Consider the following 19,434-nt stretch of genomic DNA (forward strand, 5'->3'; position numbering starts at 1 on the left):
AAAAACTACTCACTCTGAATTCAGACTATCAAATTCACAGTGTTCATTGCATAATTCACAGGGAAGTGCTTTGCAGTAAAATATTAAAGATGGATAACGATATGGATGTTGTTGTCAAGGCAGTAAACTTTATACGAGCGCAAGGTCTGAACCATAGACAGTTCAACTGCCTATTGGAGGAAACTCACTCTCATGGTCTGTCTTATCACACTGATGTTCGTTGGTTAAGCCGGGGAATTGTGCTGAAGCGCTTTTATGAATTAAGAAGTGAAATACAAAGTTTCATGCATAACAAAAGGAAGAAATGTCCAGGAGTTGAAAGACTATGATTGGCTTCAAGATTTAGCCTTCATGGTAGATATGACAGAACACTTGAATTTGCTCAATACAAGACTGCAAGGTCGCAATAAATCGGTGACAGACATGCATGAGTCTATTCGTGCTTTTGAGGTGAGGCTCAAACTTTTCAAACTTCAACTAGCAGCGAAAAATGCTGCACACTTTCCTACATTGAAATCATTGCAAAGCACACCCAAGTTTTGTGGAAATATCAGCAGAGAAAAGTACTGCAACATGATTTCCAAGCTACTGAACGAATTTGGAAAAAGATTTGCAGATTTAAAGAACCTTGAGAGTGATTTCTTGATCTTTCGAAATCCTTTCGCTGCAAATCATGATGAGACACCAGAGGATATTCAGTTAGAACTAATTGATCTTCAGCGCGATTCTGCATTGAAGGAAAAGTTCTCAAGTGTTGATATTGGTACATTCTATCAATATGTTGGGCCAAGATATCCTCAAATCAAATGTTTGGCCTCAAAGATTATGTCAATGTTCAGCAGTACCTATGTCTGTGAGCAATTCTTCTCACTGATGAACTTGAACAAGTCTGGACTCAAGTCTCAGGTCACTAATGAACACCTCAACTCAACACTGAAAGTAGCCATTGCTCAATCTCTGGCGCCAAACATAGACGAACTTGTACAGACCAAGAGGTGCCAAGTTTCTGGGAGCAGCACGACCAGGAATTAAGGTAAATGATGCTTCTTTTTCTTTACTGGTTTATCTTTTGGTTACGTGTGTGCAAACGCGAGTGAAGGTAGAATATATTATTAGTTTTATTATTGTTGTTATTATTATTATTATTATTATTATTATTATTATTATTATTATTATTATTATTATTATTATTACTGTATTATTATTATTACTAATATTATTATTATTATTATTATTATTATTATTATTATTATTATTATCATTGTTATTATTATGTAATTATCTATTATTATTATTACTATTATAAGTATTATCATTATTATTATTATTATTATTATATAATTACCTATTATTATTGTTATTATTATTATTATTATTATTATTATTATTATTATTATTATTGTTATTATTATTATTATTATTATTAATATTATTATGGTCATACGTGATTATCTGGCCCGCACATTGAATGTTAAGGTGAAATCTGGCCCCTTGGGGTAAATGAGTTTGACACCCCTGCTCTATACCATGCGCTCTAACCTCTCTCAAGAAATCTACGCACAGGCAAACCCAGCTTAACGAAAGGGTTACGTTCCTAAAAAAACGTTTGTTAAATGAATTTTCGTTAAGCAAACCAATTATAACAAGTTTAACCCTGATTTAAACTTCCATTGAGAGTAAACAAAGAGAGTGCATCATAGTACAGCAAAAGGTTCAAATTAAGATAAAAATTATGAAGTTAAACATTAAGGCAGTTTATCATAATGTATGATGTAAGTAACTTTATAATCTTGATGATCTTTAATTTATGAAGGGAGGGAGAGTGGAGCAGGAAAGACACTAGCTGGCAACCTGTGGAATGTAAACAAAGGGAGCATCATTGTACAGTACCACATACAAAACTTATGTCCCACATTTCCACACGACTTTCCATTTTATCCATTGCAGAGTCACAAGTTCAGGTGGTTAGTTTAGCTTGCAAGGAAGATATGGTCTCACCAGCCTTCTTAATAGAGTCTGCTGACTTGAAAATAGTTGAGACAGCAGATGGAGTCAAGCCATGATGGTGAGCAATGCTATTAGTTTTCTCGCCTCTCATGTCTGTGAATAATATCCAGCTTCACTTTGAGAGTAAGACACTTCTTGGTCTTCTGAGCAATGCTAAGTGACATTGCAGGGTGTTTTGGTGGCATGTTGAGTGAGGGAAGACGAGCTGCTGCTGATGCTGTTATTGTTTTGAACCAGGGGGGAGTGGTGCGCGTTTTGTCCACGAGAGGTGCTGGTGTATTCAAAAGCCTGTCAGCTTGCATGATACAGCGGGGCTTTCAAACTTGGAGAGAATTACCTGGATAAAATTTCATTAAAGTTAATTTGGTGTTCGTTAAACAAGCAAATAGAAGTAAAATGAAACATTACTTGTAGCAAAATGTCATTGTGTGAACCTTCGTTTAGTGGGGGTTGTCTGTATATAATGTCATAATTATCAACTTTACCTGCCGCCTCATAAACCTTACTATAAAAACTCAATGAGTTTGTACGGCACGACTTTCCCTTCGTAAATCAATGTTGTATCTGATTTATCAAGCCGTGTTTGCCCAGGTGTTCCCTAATGTTTTTCACTAATATTGATTCCAATAATTTACCCACAATTAAAGTTAATCTGACAGACCTGTAATTAGACGTTACGGTTTTATCTTCCCTCTTGAATATGAGAACATTGGAATCAAATACCAACAACACTTACATATAGTTTCAATTGTTTCTTCAATTTTGTAGCAGAGTCTATAATAGATGCCACTTGTTCAATTTTGCAGTAGAGCCTATATATAGATGTCAATCTGGAGTACCAAATTGCTGGGAATCTATATATAGACATATGGATGAAAGTCAGTAGAGTCTATATAGAGACAATTTCTTTATTTGGTAGTTCACTCATCTGCCCTGCTGCCGGGAAGGTGTTAATTAAACTTTTCTTATGGTATTATTATTACCAAAATAAGTGTGTCTTGCATTGAAGTTATTACTGAGATCATCTATCAAACCATTCATAATTGAAACTCCTCTAATATACAAAACAAACAAAGCAAAATGAGAATTATCTAAACACTAAATAAAACATTAACTTAAATTCGAATTCGAAACAGCAACTAGTGAAAATAGCAATAGTAAAGTAAGCTATGGACAAGGCAATACCAAAAAGAAACCACAAAATCATACTCCAGCTTAAAACTACTCCAGAAAATTACTAATTTAGAAAACCAGTTCAAGTTACTGTAACAAAATGAAACAATTAATGGATGGTGAAATGAGCAATATAGAAAGTTTACCAGAATAAAACACGAGCTAAGAGAATTACAACAGGAATTGGGAAAATAAAATTATTGACAATCACAGTAAAAATAGTAGGGTATTTTGGAATAATTTCAAAGTATTAAAAGGTAAAAATATAACATATACTAACTATATGAAAGATTCTGAGGGAAACAAAAATTATACAAAGAAAAATGTAATTTACTAGAAAAAAAATTGAAGGGACATCTGCAAAATAACGGAAGACCATATAGATGCATTTATAAATGTAAATTCAAAGAATATCAGCATCTCCACTATCTGACCTAAACAGACTGAAAGACAAGAACTACCACACAAGAGAAATTGACAGAGAGAAAATTATACGACAATATTTATGTTCTTTGAAGTGTCTAGCATACATCAGCACAGTTTCCCGCCATTCTGACATGGGTTAGTCATCCCCCTCCCCCACCCCTCCCTGCCGCCTTGCCTTGGCAGGACCAAAAAAAACGGAGCGCCATTTGATATTACTGTCATGAATGTGATGTAGCTCTATGCATCGAGCCTTGTTTTGAAGAATATCACACCCTGCTGCAATACTAAAAACCTTAGATACTGAAAGAAGAAAAATAAACAATATTTTGTGGTAAACTGAGCAAATAATTTTTTTATATTATATTTACAGTATTTACAAATATTTTTTTGTATTTTTCATTTTATAAAACATGGGTTAATTTATGAATATGTAACCATTATCCACATGTCTCATAGGAGAAAAATATCGATAAAATGATAAAAAAAAAGCCTCATTCAGAAGTTGTATGTCTGGCAGCATCACTGAGTAAGGTAAATTTAAAGCTCCAGCTGGATATTTATAAATGACAATTTCGAACTCTAACTCTTATTTTTACTTTTCTGTGCTCATTTTGAGTTATATGGAATAAAAAAAAAAATGGAATTTTTGGTGACCTGGACGAGTATTTGGAGGTAAATCGGTGCTGACCTCTTATGGGTTAAAACAATTAAATACCAAGTTTCTCAAAAATTGATAAAATAATATTAAAAAATATTACAGACAAGGCATTATATATTCAATGCATGCTATTCAGCTGGATTTTTACTGACATTTAAAACATCCATAATGAAATTTATCCCTAAAAAGAATAAGTCACCAATACATCCAATTAATTATACACCAATTTCTTTACTAGAAGTTCAGGCAAGCTCTACAAACATATAAAACAAGGTAGACTAAATACATTCATATCAGAAAATAACATAATACAAGAAAAGCAGCAAGGTTTCAGAACTTACAAAAGAACTCACAGCCATTGCAACTACATATGACACAATGGAAAATGCATTAGCAGAGAAGAAACTAGTTTACATAATATTACGCGATGTTGCCACAGCTTTTGATAAAGTGTGGCATGATGGATTAAAATATAAGCTACAGAGAGTGGCTGTTTCTCTGTTCCCTCCTGCTTTCTCTATTCTCATTTTCGTTCCAAAGCTGGATGTTGCGTCTAAGTGCCCAACGACTTTTAACTTGCTCTCATGCCCCAGCTCTCAAATCTTCTGAGTTTTTCACCACCTGGCTTCTACTCAATAGTCACTTTAATTAAATTCATCTGTGCATGCTGTCTATCTCTCCCCTAACTCCTCTGAATATAGTAAATTCTTTGACTATTCAACTTCCAAAGTGATGCACATTCTGTCCCTCTACCCTTTTGCAGACATCTCCATTCTTGAAATTTCAATGTTCACCACCAGCTTTGGCTTTCCTCTCCCTTCACTGACCATCCTGGTGAACTAGCTTTCAACTTTGCTATCCTCCATGACCTAGAGCAACTGGTGCAACACCCTACTCATATTCCTGACCGTCTTGGAGACATGCCCAACATCCTTGATTTCTTCCTTACCTCTACTCCTTTTGCCTATGCTGTTACCCAATCATCTCCACTGGGTTCCTCTGGTCATAATCTCATTTTTGTATCTTGTCCTATTTCTCCAATCCCTCCTCAGGATCTCCCAAAGCAGAGGTGCCTCTGCCATTTTGACTCTGCCAGTTGGAGGGACCTGAGAAAGTATTTTGCCGATTTTCCCTGGAATGATTACTGTTTCCACGTCAAGAGACCCATCTCTTTGTGCGGAATGCATAACAGAGGTGACAGTGTCTGGCATGGAGGTGCACATTCCTCATTCTTTCTCTCAACCTAAACCTTTTAAACCTTGGTTTAACAAAGCCTGTTCTCGTATTATACATGATAGAGAAGTTGCCCACAAAAGGTACTTGAGCCTTTCATCTCCTGAATCTCAAGCACCTTATATTTCTGCCTGGAATCATGCCAGGTCTGTCCTTCAACTTGCCAAACACTCAATCATAAATATAAAAAAATGTCGAAATCTTTAATCTCAAGACTTTTGGCATCTAGCCAAAAGCATCTCCAATAACTTCACTTCTTCATCTTTCCCTCCTTTATTTTGTCCTGATGGCACCACTGCCATCTCTTCCATCTGTAAAGTTGAACTCTTTTCTCAAACCTTTGCTAACAACTACACCTTGAATGATTCTGGGCTTGTCCCTCCCTCTACTCCTCCCTCTGACTATTTCATGTCTTCAGCCAGAATTCTTTGTAATGATGTTTTCCATGCCCTTGCTGGCTTAAACCGTTGGAAGGCTTATGGACCTGATGGGGTCCCCCATTTTGTTCTCAAAAACTGCGCTTCTGTGCTTGCACCTTGCCTGGCCAAACTCTTTCAACTTTGTCGATCAATTTCTACTTTTCCTTCTTGCTGAAGTTTGCCTACATTCAGCCTGTTCCTAAAAAGGGTGACCATACGATGGTAATCCCTCAAACTACAATCCTATAGCTTTATCCTCTTGCTTGTCTAAAGTTTTTTAATCTATCCTGAATAGGAAGATTCTTAAACATCTGTCACTTCACAATATTCTATCTGACCACCAGTGTGGCTTCCGTCAAGGTCACTCTACTAGCGATTTTCTGGCTTTCCTTACTGAGTCTTGGTCATCTTCTTTTAAAGATTTCAGTGAAATTTTTGCTATCGTGTTAGGCATATCAAAAGTTTTTGATAGAGTCTGGCACAAAGCTTTGATTTTAAAACTGCCCTCCTATGTTTCTATCCTTCTCTCTGCAACTTTATCTCAAGTTTCCTTTCCGACCATTCTATTGTTGCTGTGGTAGACGGTCACTGTTCTTCTCCTAAATCTATTAATAGTGGTATTCCTCAGAGTTCTGTCCTGTCACCCACTCTCTTTCTATTATTCATTAATGATCTTCTTAACCAAACTTCTTGTCCTATCCACTCCTACACTGATGATACTACCCTATACCCTTCCATGTCTTTTCAGAGACAACCAACCCTTCAGAAAATCAACAGATAACTCAGGGGCACCACAGAACATCTGATTTCTGATCTTTTTAAGATCTAGTAGTTTTCAACGCCTCAAGAACCCAATTCTTCCATCTATCAACTCGACAGAACCTTCCAGTCAACTATCCCCTCTTCTTCTATGACACTTGACTGTCTCCCTCTTCCACACTGAATATCCTAAGTCTGTCCTCTACTCATAATCTTATCTGGAAACTTCACATCTCATCTTGCTAAATCAGCTTCTATGAAGTTAGGCATTCTGAGGCATATCCACCAGTTTTTCTTGCCCCTCCAACTGCTCAACTGCTAACTCAGTATGGAATACTCTTTGCATGTTTGTGGGGTTTCCACTCAGTTTTATTTGATAGGGTGGAATCAAAAGCTTTTCATCTCATCAACTCCCCTCCTCTGAATGACTGTCTTCAGCCTCTTTCTCACCACCAAAATTATGCATCTCTTTTTATCTTTTATTGTTATTTTCTTGTTAACTGCATGTCTCCCCTCATAAAAGCCCCGTTGCACAAGGCTTTCTTCTTCCTCTCATCCCTTTTTTGTCCAACTCTCTAATGCAAGAGTTAACCATTCATACTTTTCACTGGTAAACTCTGGAACTCCCTACCTTCTTCTGTATTTCCATTTTCCTATTACTGGACTTCTTTTAAGAGGGAGGTATCAACACATATGCTCCCTAATTTTAGTTAACTTTTTACATGTCTTCTTGAGAACCAAATTCAAGTGGCCATTTTTTTAATATTTTGTTTTCCTTGGCTGGCTCTCCTGTATATATAAAAAAAAATTACTAAGAATGCCAACTATACTAGAAAAACATTATGTAATTTTCTCACAATAAAACTGCTAAAATAACTATTGATAAAGACAGTAGTATTGAAATCAAATTAAAAAGTGGTGTACCACAAGGGAGTGTACTTTCTCTGATGCTGAGTCTCTGAATTAGCCTGTGACTGCTCAAAGTGGCAAGCTACCACCCCTGTAGTGGATCAAACTGCTACAACTCTTACAAGCAACCATCTTCAAACCTCCACACTTCACTACAAAGTTGCATATCTTGCTATCTTTTATCATATCTATGGTTACTTCTTTTTGAACTTGGCAATTTCTTGCCTTTCCTTCCTGTAGTCTAGCTGCACAGACTTTCTATTCATTTTCATCTATTCTCTTTCCCGCATATACAAGAGCTATTGAGAGCCCCAATTTTTCATAATTTTCACTTGTGAACACATAACTCTGCCAGTTTCTATTTTTTTGGCTTTTCCACAGCTATGAAAAATGCCTCCCTCCCACTTCCCACTTAGGCCTCACCTTCCAGTGGCTGGGAGGATGATGTGACATTCAGCAAAGAGCTCTTCCAGCAGTGGTAGTGTACCAGGCCACAGAATCCATCAGACAAGGCCTTGAAGTGTTTCCCAATGTAAATCTCAATCCCTTGTGATGGAGGCAGCCTCTGCATCTGGATGTCTTCTATCATCTGTGCATTGGCAAGTATTCATATATTATTAAGCATTTCATCTCTAAACCAGTAACTCTTAAGTTAAGTGTCTTCAGTTTTCATATCCTAACCTTACTGTATGTGGTGTTCCTATATTTTCACTATTCTCAACTAGCAGGTCGTGTTTCATGTATGAATAAATATCACCGGACAAACAATATTCCATGGATCAACTCACAGCAAAGGCTCAACATATCATGGGGCATTAATCCATTTAATCACTTATATGCCCTCAGAGAGAGAGAGAGAGAGAGAGAGAGAGAGAGAGAGAGAGAGAGAGAGAGAGAGAGAGAGAGAGAGAGAGAGAGAGAGAGAGAGAGAGAGAGAGAGAGAGTGAGTGAGTGAGTGAGTGAGTGAGTGAGTGAGTGAGTGAGTGAGTGAGTGAGTGAGTGAGTGAGTGAGTGACCTACATTACTAAGTTGCATTTATCTAGTTCTATATCACAGGGTTCAAGCAGGGTTCATAGTGACCTGTCTCCATATGTACATTTATCCAATTTTTCCTTAAATTTGTGCATACTTTCTGCTGGTACAATCTCTTCACTCAATCCATTCCACATGTCCACCAGACTATGTGAAAAACTAAACTTCTTAATGTTCCTCAGATACTGACTTTTCATGATCTTGGAATGTCCTCTTGTTTGTATATCTCCATCCTCCATCAGTGATACGAGGTTATGTCTATCTATCTTTTCCACAGTTTACTAACTTCTGCATCATTATTAGGTCTCCTCTTTCCCATTTATCATTCAAAGTTAGTAGTTCCATTTCCTGAAGTCTTTCTTCATAAAGAAGTTCCTTTATTTCTGAAACCATCTCTGTAGTAGTCTGTTACATTCTTTCTAGTTTCTTGATGTCTTTCTGCCTGTATGGTGACCATATCACTGCTGCATATTTTAGTCTACGTCTTATCATAGTGGTTATGATCTTTTTCATCCCACTCTCATCCATGTAATGGAAAACCATTCTGATGTTAGTTAGTGTCTTGCATGTTGAAGCAAACAGTCCATTTATGTGTCTTTCTGGAGACAGGGTGTCTTCTATAATCACTCCCAAGTCTTTCTCTTCATTCCTTTTCATTATAATCTCTTCTCCCATTTCTTATTCCCATGTAAGTCTTCCACTACTTTTATCCATTTCCATTACATTTACATTACATTCCTGAAATTAAATTATAATTTCCATTTTTGGCTCCATTCTCAGATCTTGTCAATATCTTTCTGCAATTCCATACAATCATCAATGTTCCTTATTACTCTCAAAAGATTTGCATAATCTGCAAACAAATTAATGTAACTACTCAAACCCTCTTCTATATCATTATTATATACTTGGAACATAATCAGTGCCAGCATCAAACCCTGTGATACACCACTAGTAACTGTGCTCCAGCTTAATGGGATGTCTCTTATCATTATCCTCATTTCCCTATCAGGTAAGTAGTCTGTCATCCAATTTTAGATACTACCCTGTATTCCTCCAATGTGTTCTATTTTCCATAGGAATCTTCAATGTGATACTCTGTCAAAAGCCTTCTTGATATCTAAATAGTGTCAACCCATCCATCTCTCCCTGGTACTTCATCTATTACTCTATTTATAAAAGCTTAGTTAATTTGTTATACAATGATCTTCCTTTTCTGAAACCAAATTAGGAATTATTAATTATTTCATTTCTCTCCAGATATTCTAGCCATTTTTTTTAACAACAATTTCACAGATCTTTCTTACAACATTAGTTAATGACACTGGTCTATAAATTATTGGCTCAGTATTTCTTCCTCCTTTGTATATCGGGACTATATTTGCTCTTTTCCATTCCTATGGTACCTTCCCTTCCATTAGAAAATTGTTGATTGCATCCTAAACTGGTTCCACCAGTTGTTCTCTACATTCCCTCTGTGTCCATCCTGACCATCCATCTGGCCCCATTCCCTTTCTTTCATCCAACTTTTCCAGGAATTCTCTAATTTTCAGATTTTGCATCACAACATCTCTTAATCCTTCCTGTATTACTTGGTTGTTTGGCTCTAGAAACTCTTCCCCTTCATTGAATACTGATTTAAAGCTCTCATTCATCATAAGTTCACTCATTTCTTCCAGTGTTTCATATATCCTTTATCCCTTAATTAACTTAGTAATAGTCTCTTTTTTCATCATTGTATTCTCCTTGTTGTATTCACCTAGTTGTAATTTTACACGGCCTGGGCATCATACTCGTGTGGCCCTGTCTCCATATCTACACACATCCAACTTTCCTTTAAAACTATGCACACTCCTCGCTGACACCACCTCCTCACTCAAACTATTCCACACTTCCACACATCTCTGTGGGAAACTATATTTCTTCACATCCTTCAAGCATATTCTCTTGGCTATCTTTTTACTATGCGATCTCTTAGTTCTATTTAAATTTTCCTCTCTCAACATCATTTGTTCATCATCCACTTCATCCAAATCATTCAACAGTTTATAAACCTGTATTAAATCTCCTCTTTCTCTTCTTTGTTCCAAGGTAAGCAAATTCATTTCTTTTAATCTCCTCATAGGTCATTTTTGCCAATTCCGGTACCATTTTTTTTGCCATTCTCTGCAATTTCTCCAATTTCCTTATATGCTTCTTTTTATAAGGGGACCAAACCAACCCAGCATATTCCAATCTTGGTCTAATTACCGTACTAATTAATTTCTTCATCATATCTTTATCCATATAATGAAAGGCTAATCCAATATTTCTAATCAAATTATATGTTTCTCCAAACATCTTGTCAATATGAGCCTCAAACTGTCCATGGTCTTGTATTATCAATCCCAAATCCTTTTCCTTTTCCACCTTTTTCAACACTACTCCTTCACCCATCTTGTATGACCCTCTTGGCCGTCTTCCACTCTTCCCCATCTCCATTACATGACTTTTGCTCAGATTAAATTCTATCTCCCACCTCTTGCTCCACTCCCAAATCCTATCCAGATCTGCCTGTAAAATTTCACAATCTTCTTCACTCTTCACATACCTACACAACTTCGCATCATCAGCAAACAAATTAATATAACTGTTTACTCCTCTGGCATATCATTAATATAGACAAGGAAAAGTATTGGTGCCAGCACTGAACCCTGTGGGACTCCACTCTCCACCACCAACCAGTCCGACTTTGCATCCCTTATTACCGTTCTCATCTCCCTCCATCTCAAGTAGTTTTCCATCCACTTTAACACTTTTCCCTTCAGTCCTCCATAAATCTCTAATTTCCATAGCAGTCTCATGTGCGGTACCTTGTCAAAAGCTTTTTTTAAATCCAAATATACACAGTCCATCCATCCCTCTCTCTTGTATTTTGTCAACCACTTTTGAATAAAAGCTCAGTAGATTTGTTACACATGACCTCCCTTTCCTAAAGCCAAATTGATGATCCGATAATAACTTATGATCCTCCAGGAACCGTATCCAATATTTCTTTATCACCCTCTCACAAATCTTACCGACCACACTTGTTAAAGACACAGGTCTATAGTTAAGAGGCTCTTCTTTACTGCCTCCCTTATAAATGGGCACCACTTCATCTCTTTTCCACTCTACCGGTACTTCCCCGGTTTCTAATGAGCACCTTACAATATCATATAATGGATATATCAATTCTTCTCTACATTCCTTCAATAATTTGCCTGAAACTTCATCTGGTCTCATCGCTTTATCTTCTTTAAGTTCCTCCAACATTTTATATAACTCCTTTTAGGTATCTTAATGTCATCCATGTACACATTTCCTTCTACATTCTGAGGCTTCACAAACATTGTTTCTTTAGTAAATACTTGTTGAAACCAATTATTTAGCAATTCCGCGATATTCTTAGGGTCATCTACTATCCCTTGCTCTTTTTTAATCTTTCAATGGACTCTCTCTTTTAAGTTTACCATTTATGAACCTGTAAAACAATTTTGGATGTTCCTTACTCTTGTCTACAATATCTTTTCAAATTTTCTTTCTTCCTCCTCCTTACCCTCACATACTCATTTCTCGCCACTCTATAATTCTCCTTATTTAGTATATTCCTGCTCTTTTCCATCTTTTCCAAGCCACATCTCTTTTCTTTAGCCTTAACACAAGTTGCATTAAACCAATCCTTTCTTCCTTCCTCTCTCGGTTTATACTTTGGTACAAATTTCATAACTCCTTTATAATATTTCATAAAAATCTCATATTTTTTTTGCACTTCTCTGCTTTGTAACATCTCCTCCCAATCTAATGTTCTGAAATAGTTTTTCAAATTTTCTGTGTCCATCTTTCTATAATTCAATCTACCACTCCTGTATGTCTCATCTCTCCTTCGCTGTGTTATTGCCATCTGCATTTCCATAACCACATGATCACTCTTCCCCAATGGACATTTATATTGTATATCCCCACATAGGTACACTTCTGGTGTTAACACCAAATCCAGTCTAGCCGGTTCATCATCTCCTCTATATCTAGTATTTTCTTTCACCCTCTGTTCCATCATATTTTCCATCATTAGATTAAGAATCTCTCTCCCATGCTTCCTCTCCAACACCACTTACTAGATTTTCCCAATCCACTTCTTTACAATTAAAATCTCCTACTAGTAACACCTTTCTTTTTCCAGTTAATACACTTTCAAAACTCTGTAAAGTATCCTTGATCATATTGTCGTATTCCTTAATGTCCAAGAATTTGTTTTAGGAGGTACATAGGTCACCATGATTATTAACTCTTTTCCATCACTTTTTAACCTTATGCTTATCACTTCTGCATTGTTCTTCCCATACCAAACCTTGTCCACATTTATCTCCTTCTTCCTCATAATCATAACTCCTCCTCCACCTTTACCCTCTCTATCCTTTCTCCATATATTATATTTATTATCCACATTTACCTTTGTTTTTTCATGTAATTTTGTCTCAGTCAAACACACTATATCAGGCTTCTCCACCATCATATAGTCTTGCAATTCCAATATACTTGACAGTATCCCATTTATATTAATATACATTACGGTTCACCCACTGCTCCCTCTAGGGGTTCCTCCGCATTCCTTTTTTCCACATACCATTTTCTGACTGTCTCTCCTATAACTCTCCAAAAAAACTTTTTTTTTTCCTCTTCAGACCGCACATCATTTTTCCTTCTCGCCTCTTCCAACAATTCCTTATATCTTCTCCTCTCTTCCTCATTTCTATTCTTCCTTACGTACACCTCTTTACAACCTTCTACCTCTCTTAATTTTGATGTTCTATATAAAATGTCCTCCACAGATTGTAGTGACTTCGGTACTACTTTAATCGGTCTCCTTACTCCCTCCTTATACGGACCCAGTCTATGGATCTCCTCCACTTCTTCTTGCAGGTCTTTTTTTTCCTCATCATTTAGATTTTTGAACAGATCTCTTACCGTTTTTATTTCTTCTTTAATTCTCTTAGGCTTATATGTTATATTTTGTTCTTTCATCCCAAATATTAATACACTCTTCTTTTCTGCTATTTCTCTTATCAATGTTTCCTTATTCTTCATAACATTAACCAGTTCCTTAGACCTTTCTTTTTTGTCTTCATTCAACTGATCTTTAATTATTTCTTGTAAACCAACCATATCAGCTTCCCTTGACTCAATCCATTGTGTTTTCTTAATTTCCCACTCCCTTTCAAACCTTTCACTTTGCTCACTGATCATTTCCTTAAAGTCATCTTTCTCCTTTACAACTTTCTCCATTTTCTCCTCCAACCGTCTCTTGTATTTTTCAACCTCCACTCTCAAGTGTGCATTCTCATCCACCAATCGTTTTACATTTTCCTCCAGTCTCTTGACTCTTTCCTTCAAAGTCTTGCAGAATTCTCTATCCTGCTCCTCCTCACTCCTCTGAACTTTTAATTCCTTCCCCAACTCCTCAAATTTCTTCTCTAGCATAACCAATCTTCCTTGCATTGTTGCTCCTGTTGAAGATGGACTCATGTTTTGTATGGCCACTTTTGGTTTTGCTCCCTGGGCCTCATCGGCATATTTTGAATTTGGTGACTTATTCCTTACAGGTCTATCCATTTCATTTCATTCTTCCTGGGAGCGTGTGGGTGTGTGGTGGTGTGCATTGGCGGCCAGGCCTGGTAGCTTTGTGTGTGTGGTGGGATGTGTGTGGCAGCTGTTTATGGCTGGCCCTTGTTTGTTTCCCGCGCCGTCGTCTGGAGCACAGAGGCTCCAACACCTCCAATCGCTATTATGCACACTCCACCAGGCTACGTTCACTCTGTACTCTCGTTCATTCACTCTGGTTGCCCTTTTGTACTAGTGACGGTTCTCACTCCAAGCACATTGTTTAGCGTGTGGAGTGTTAGTTAGACAACACTGAGCAAGGAGGCACGTGTGTGTGTGAGTGTATTTACCTAGTTGCATTTACTTAGTTGTAGTTTTACAGGGCCTGGGTTTTATGCTCGTGTGGCCCTGTCTCCATATCTACACTTATCCAATCTTACTTTAAAAGTATGCACACTCATTGCAGATACTACTTCTTCATTTAAATTGTTCCATGTCTCAATACATTTTTGCGGGAAACTATATTTTTTAACATCTCTCAGACAGCTTCCTCTTCTCAGCTTTTTACTATGCAATCTTGTGCTTCAAATGTCATATTCTTCTCTCAGGATTAGTTTCTCATTATCCACTTGGTCCATTCCGTTGATCAATTTATAAACTTATATCAGATCTCCTCTCTCCCTTCTTTGTTCCAGGGTTGGTAGATCTATAGCCTTTAGTCTCTCCTCATATGTCATCCCTTCAAATTCTGGAACCATTCTTGTAGCCATTTTTTGTAGTCTCTCCTACTTCCTTATGTGTTTCTTTTTATGAGGAGTCCACACTTTCCGCTTACCGCAGGGCCGTGTCTAGTTGACGTTGGCGACAATGGAGTGCCAGAGTCCTCTATTCCCAGCCAGTTCCCTCATTTCTTCCATCTTCTCTCTTCCTACCATCTCTTTGATGTCATCCATATATTTCATTCTCTGTCTTCCTCTCGCTCTACGTCCCTCAGTCATCCCCAACAGACAATCTCTCTCCAAGCCATCTCCTCTCAAAACATGCCCAGCTGTCTGCTTCTCACTGTGGTCAATAACTCCCTTGTCATACCAGCCAGCTGCAACACCTCCCAATTTGTTCTTCTTGCCGCCCATGGGATCCTCATTATTCTTCTCTGTCGCCTCAAGTCTCTTCTTCAACTTTTTACTAATGGTCCAGGTTTCACATCTGTATAATAACACTGACCATATGTAGCACTTCAGGATTCTTAACCGGATCCCACTACTCAACTTCAAATTTGTTAGTATCCCTCTCATTTGCCCAAAGCTTGCCTTTGCCATTCCAATTCTTGCTCTTATTTCTACATCACATCTACCATCTTCGTCCACCAAACATCCGAGGTATCTAAATGATCTAACTTGCTTCACTACCTATACTCACATTTACCCTTAGTTGCTCTTTTTCTTGGTTACTCCCATCACCTCTATTTTACCAATGTTAATCTTCAATCCAACTCCCCTACATTCCATATCCAATCAATCCACCAGTCTCTGTAACTTTTCCACACTACTCCTGCATATTCCAATCTGGGTCTTATTATACTACTTATCAATTTCTTCATCAATTCTTTGTCCATGTAGTGAAATGCTACTCCAATATTCCTTAGCAAATTATATGTTTCTCTAAAAATTCTATCAATATGGCTTACCGGTTGATTGTTTTCTTCCATCATCACTCGTAAGTCCTTTCCCTTTTTTACTTTCTCCAGTTCTACTCCATCTCCCGTCTTATACATTCCCACGCGTCATCTTTCACTCTTTCCCATTTCCATGACATGGCTTTTGTTCACATTGAATTCCATTTCCTACTTTTTACTCCATTCCCAGATCTTATTTAGGTCTTCTTGCAGTATTTCACAATCCTCTTTTTGCTTTATAACTCTGCACAGTTTCGTATCATCTGCAAACAGATTTATGTAGCTGTTCACTCCTTCTGGCATGTCGTTAATATAAATGAGGAAAGTATTGGTGCCAATACTGACCCCTGTGGCACTCCACTTTCTACTGCTCTCCACTTGGACTTCATATCTTTAACTACTGTCCTTATTTCTCTCCCCCTCAAATAATTTTCTATCCATCTCAATGTGCTTCCTTTAAAGCCACCCTTCTCCTCTAACTTCCATAGTAATCATGCATGTGGCACTTTGTCAAATGCCTTTTTTTAAATCCAAATAAATACAGTCAACCCATCCCTCTCTCTCATGTACTCTATCAACTATTCTAGAATAGAAACTCAATAAATTAGTTACACACGACAGTCTTTTTCTAAAACCAAATTGGCTATTTGATATTAATTTGTTGTCTTCAAGGAACTCAATCCATTGTTTCTTTATTATTCTTTCACACATCTTGCATATTACACTAGTTAGTGATACCGGTCTGTAATTTAACCCGTAAGAGGTCAACCACGTACACGTACGTAGAGTCTTTGCTTACTATCTGTGGTCAATCACGTACAAGTACGTTCGCCCCTTTTTCGGTTTCCATGCATTTGAAATTCCTTCCAGCTTCAACATTTATGTTCTTTGAAGTGTCTAGCATATATCAGGACAGTTTCCACCATTCTGACATGGGTTAGTCATCCCCCTCCCCTACCCCTCCCTGCCGCCTTGCCTTGGCAGGACCAAAAAAAACTAAGCGACATTTGGTATTACTGTCATGAATATGATGTAGCTCTATGCATCGAGCCTTGTTTTGAAGAATATCACACCCTGCTGCAATACTAAAAACCTTAGATACTGAAAGAAAAAATAATAAACAATATTTTGTAGTAAACTGAGCAAATTATTTTTTACATTATATTTACAGTATTTACAATTTTTTTTTTTTTTTTTTTTGGTATTTTTCATTTTATAAAACATGGGTTAATTTATGAATATGTAACCATTATACACATGTCTCGTAGGAGAAAAATATCGATAAAACTATTAAAATAGCCTCATTTAGAAATTGTACGTCTGGCAGCATCACTGAGTAAGGTAAATTTAAAGCTCCAGCTGGACATTTCAAAATGGCAATTTTGAACTTTGACTATTATTTTTACTTTTCTATGCCCATTTTGAGTTATATGGAATAAAAAAAGAAAGTGGAATTTTTGTTGACCTGGACGAGTATTCGGATGTAAATCAGTGCTAACCTCTTACGGGTTAAAGGTTCTTCCTTCCTTCCGCTCTTATATATGGGAACCACCTCAGCTCTTTTCCATTCTACTGGTACTGTTCCATTTTCTATTGAGCATTTTATGATGTTGTATATAGGACTTGCTAGTTCTTCCCTATATTCTTTCAGTATTCTGCCAGAGACTTCATCCGGTCCCATTGCCTTCTCTTCATCCAGTTCCTTCATTAACTCTTTTAGTTACTTTAATCTCTTTCATATAGATTGTCTCTCTATTACTCTGTGGCCTCTCAAATTTGGATTCCTTAGTAAAGACCTCCTGGAATTTTTTATCTAATAGTTCTGCCATACTTTTTGGGTCTTCCACCATCCCGTTCTCTCCTTTTAACCTTTCTATTGTTTCTTTTTGCCTAATTTTTCCATTTATGAATCTATAGAACAATTTTGGTTGCTCCTTACATTTTTCGACAATGTCTTTTTCAAAGTTCTTTTCCTCTTCCTTCCTCACCTTAACATATTCATTTCTCACTGCCTTGAAGTTTTCCTTATTTGCTGGATATCTATTTCTCCTCTACCTTTTCCATGCTCCATCTCTTTTCTCCTTTGCCCTAGCACACCTTGCATTAAACCAATCTTTCTTTCCTTCTTCTTTAGGTCTATATTTCGGGACATATTCCCTGACTCCTGTTTTGTATATTTCCAAAAATAAGTTATATTTGTCTTGCATTGTCTCTGAGTTTTCCATCTCCTCCCAGTCTATGTTTTTAAAATAGTTCTTGAGATTCTCAATATCAGCCTTTCTGTAATTTAATCGGTCTCCTTTGTATGTATCGTCTCTATCTTCCTTTCCCTCTTCTATATCTATTTCTAATATTGCATGGTCACTTTCCCAATGGGCACTTATATCTTATATCATCATTCATTTGTATACCCCTTGTAAAATCTAGGTCCAATCTTGCCGACTCATCGTTTCCTCTGAATCTTGTGCATTCCTTTACTCTCTGGTCCATCATATTGTCTATCATTAGGTTCAAGAATCTTTCTCCAGGCTTCTTCCCCCATACCACTTTCATAATTTTCCCAGTCCACTTCTTTACAGTTGAAATCTCCTACTAATATCACTTTTCTCCTTTCTTTAACGATTCTCGTTAGACTCCTTATTGTGTCATCTATCATGTCTTTATATTCTTGATTGGTCCATGAATTTGTTTTTTGGTGGCATATATGTTACAATGATTGTTAACTCTTTTTTATTAATATGCATCTTAATATACAATACTTCTGCTTTTCCTTCCCCCCATTCCATTTTGTTTATCACTATCTCCTTCCTTAACATAATCATGATTCCTCCTCCTCCTTCTCCCACTCTGTCTCTTCTCCATACATTATACCTATTATCCAAGTCTATTTTGATTGCCTTATTTAGTTTTGTTTCAGCCAGGCCTACAATATCTGGATTTTCTTTCTTTATGTAATCTCTTAATTCTAGTTTACTTGATAAAACCCCGTCTATGTTCGTATACATCATTTTTAGTCTTTTGCCTTTATCATTTTTAGTTTAACTTATTCCACTTTTTTCTCTTCCTTCTCGTTTATATACCATTTCCTTATCCTGTCTCCTAGAATTCTCCAAAAAAATGCCTTCTTCTCCTCTTCTGACCTTTTATTATTCTTTTCCCTTACACTGTGTGTGTGTGTGTGTGTGTATTTACCTAATTGTATTTACCTAATTGTAACATACGGGGAAGGAGCTACGCTCGTACTGTCCCGTCTCCATATCTACTAATGTCCAACTTTTTCTTAAAATCATGAACATTCCTTGTGTTGACCACTTCCACATCCAAACTATTCCATGCTTCCACACTTCTATGAGGGAAGCTATATTTTTTTCACATCTCTCCTATAAGTGGCCATTTTAGTTTTTTCATGCCCTCTCGACACTCTTTCATTCCACATACACAGATCTTCCCTGTCCATTTTTCTATGCCATTCATCACTCTGTATATCGCTATCAGGTCTCCCTCTCTCTTCTGTTTTCCAGGGT

General features: G+C 37.0%; 1 protein-coding gene across 1 annotated transcript in view; it reads right to left on the reverse strand.

The window, feature by feature from the left end:
* LOC123507197 overlaps positions 1–19,434 on the reverse strand; it is a 336,550-nt gene that overhangs the window by 189,108 nt on the left and 128,008 nt on the right. Inside the window, exon 5 of the mRNA XM_045259927.1 lies at positions 8,008–8,173. Within this exon, the coding sequence (XP_045115862.1) occupies positions 8,008–8,173 (166 nt within the window). The remainder of the gene's footprint in view (positions 1–8,007; positions 8,174–19,434) is intronic.

This window comes from Portunus trituberculatus, chromosome 1 (assembly GCF_017591435.1).
Source record: "Portunus trituberculatus isolate SZX2019 chromosome 1, ASM1759143v1, whole genome shotgun sequence".
NCBI lineage: Eukaryota > Metazoa > Arthropoda > Malacostraca > Decapoda > Portunidae > Portunus > Portunus trituberculatus.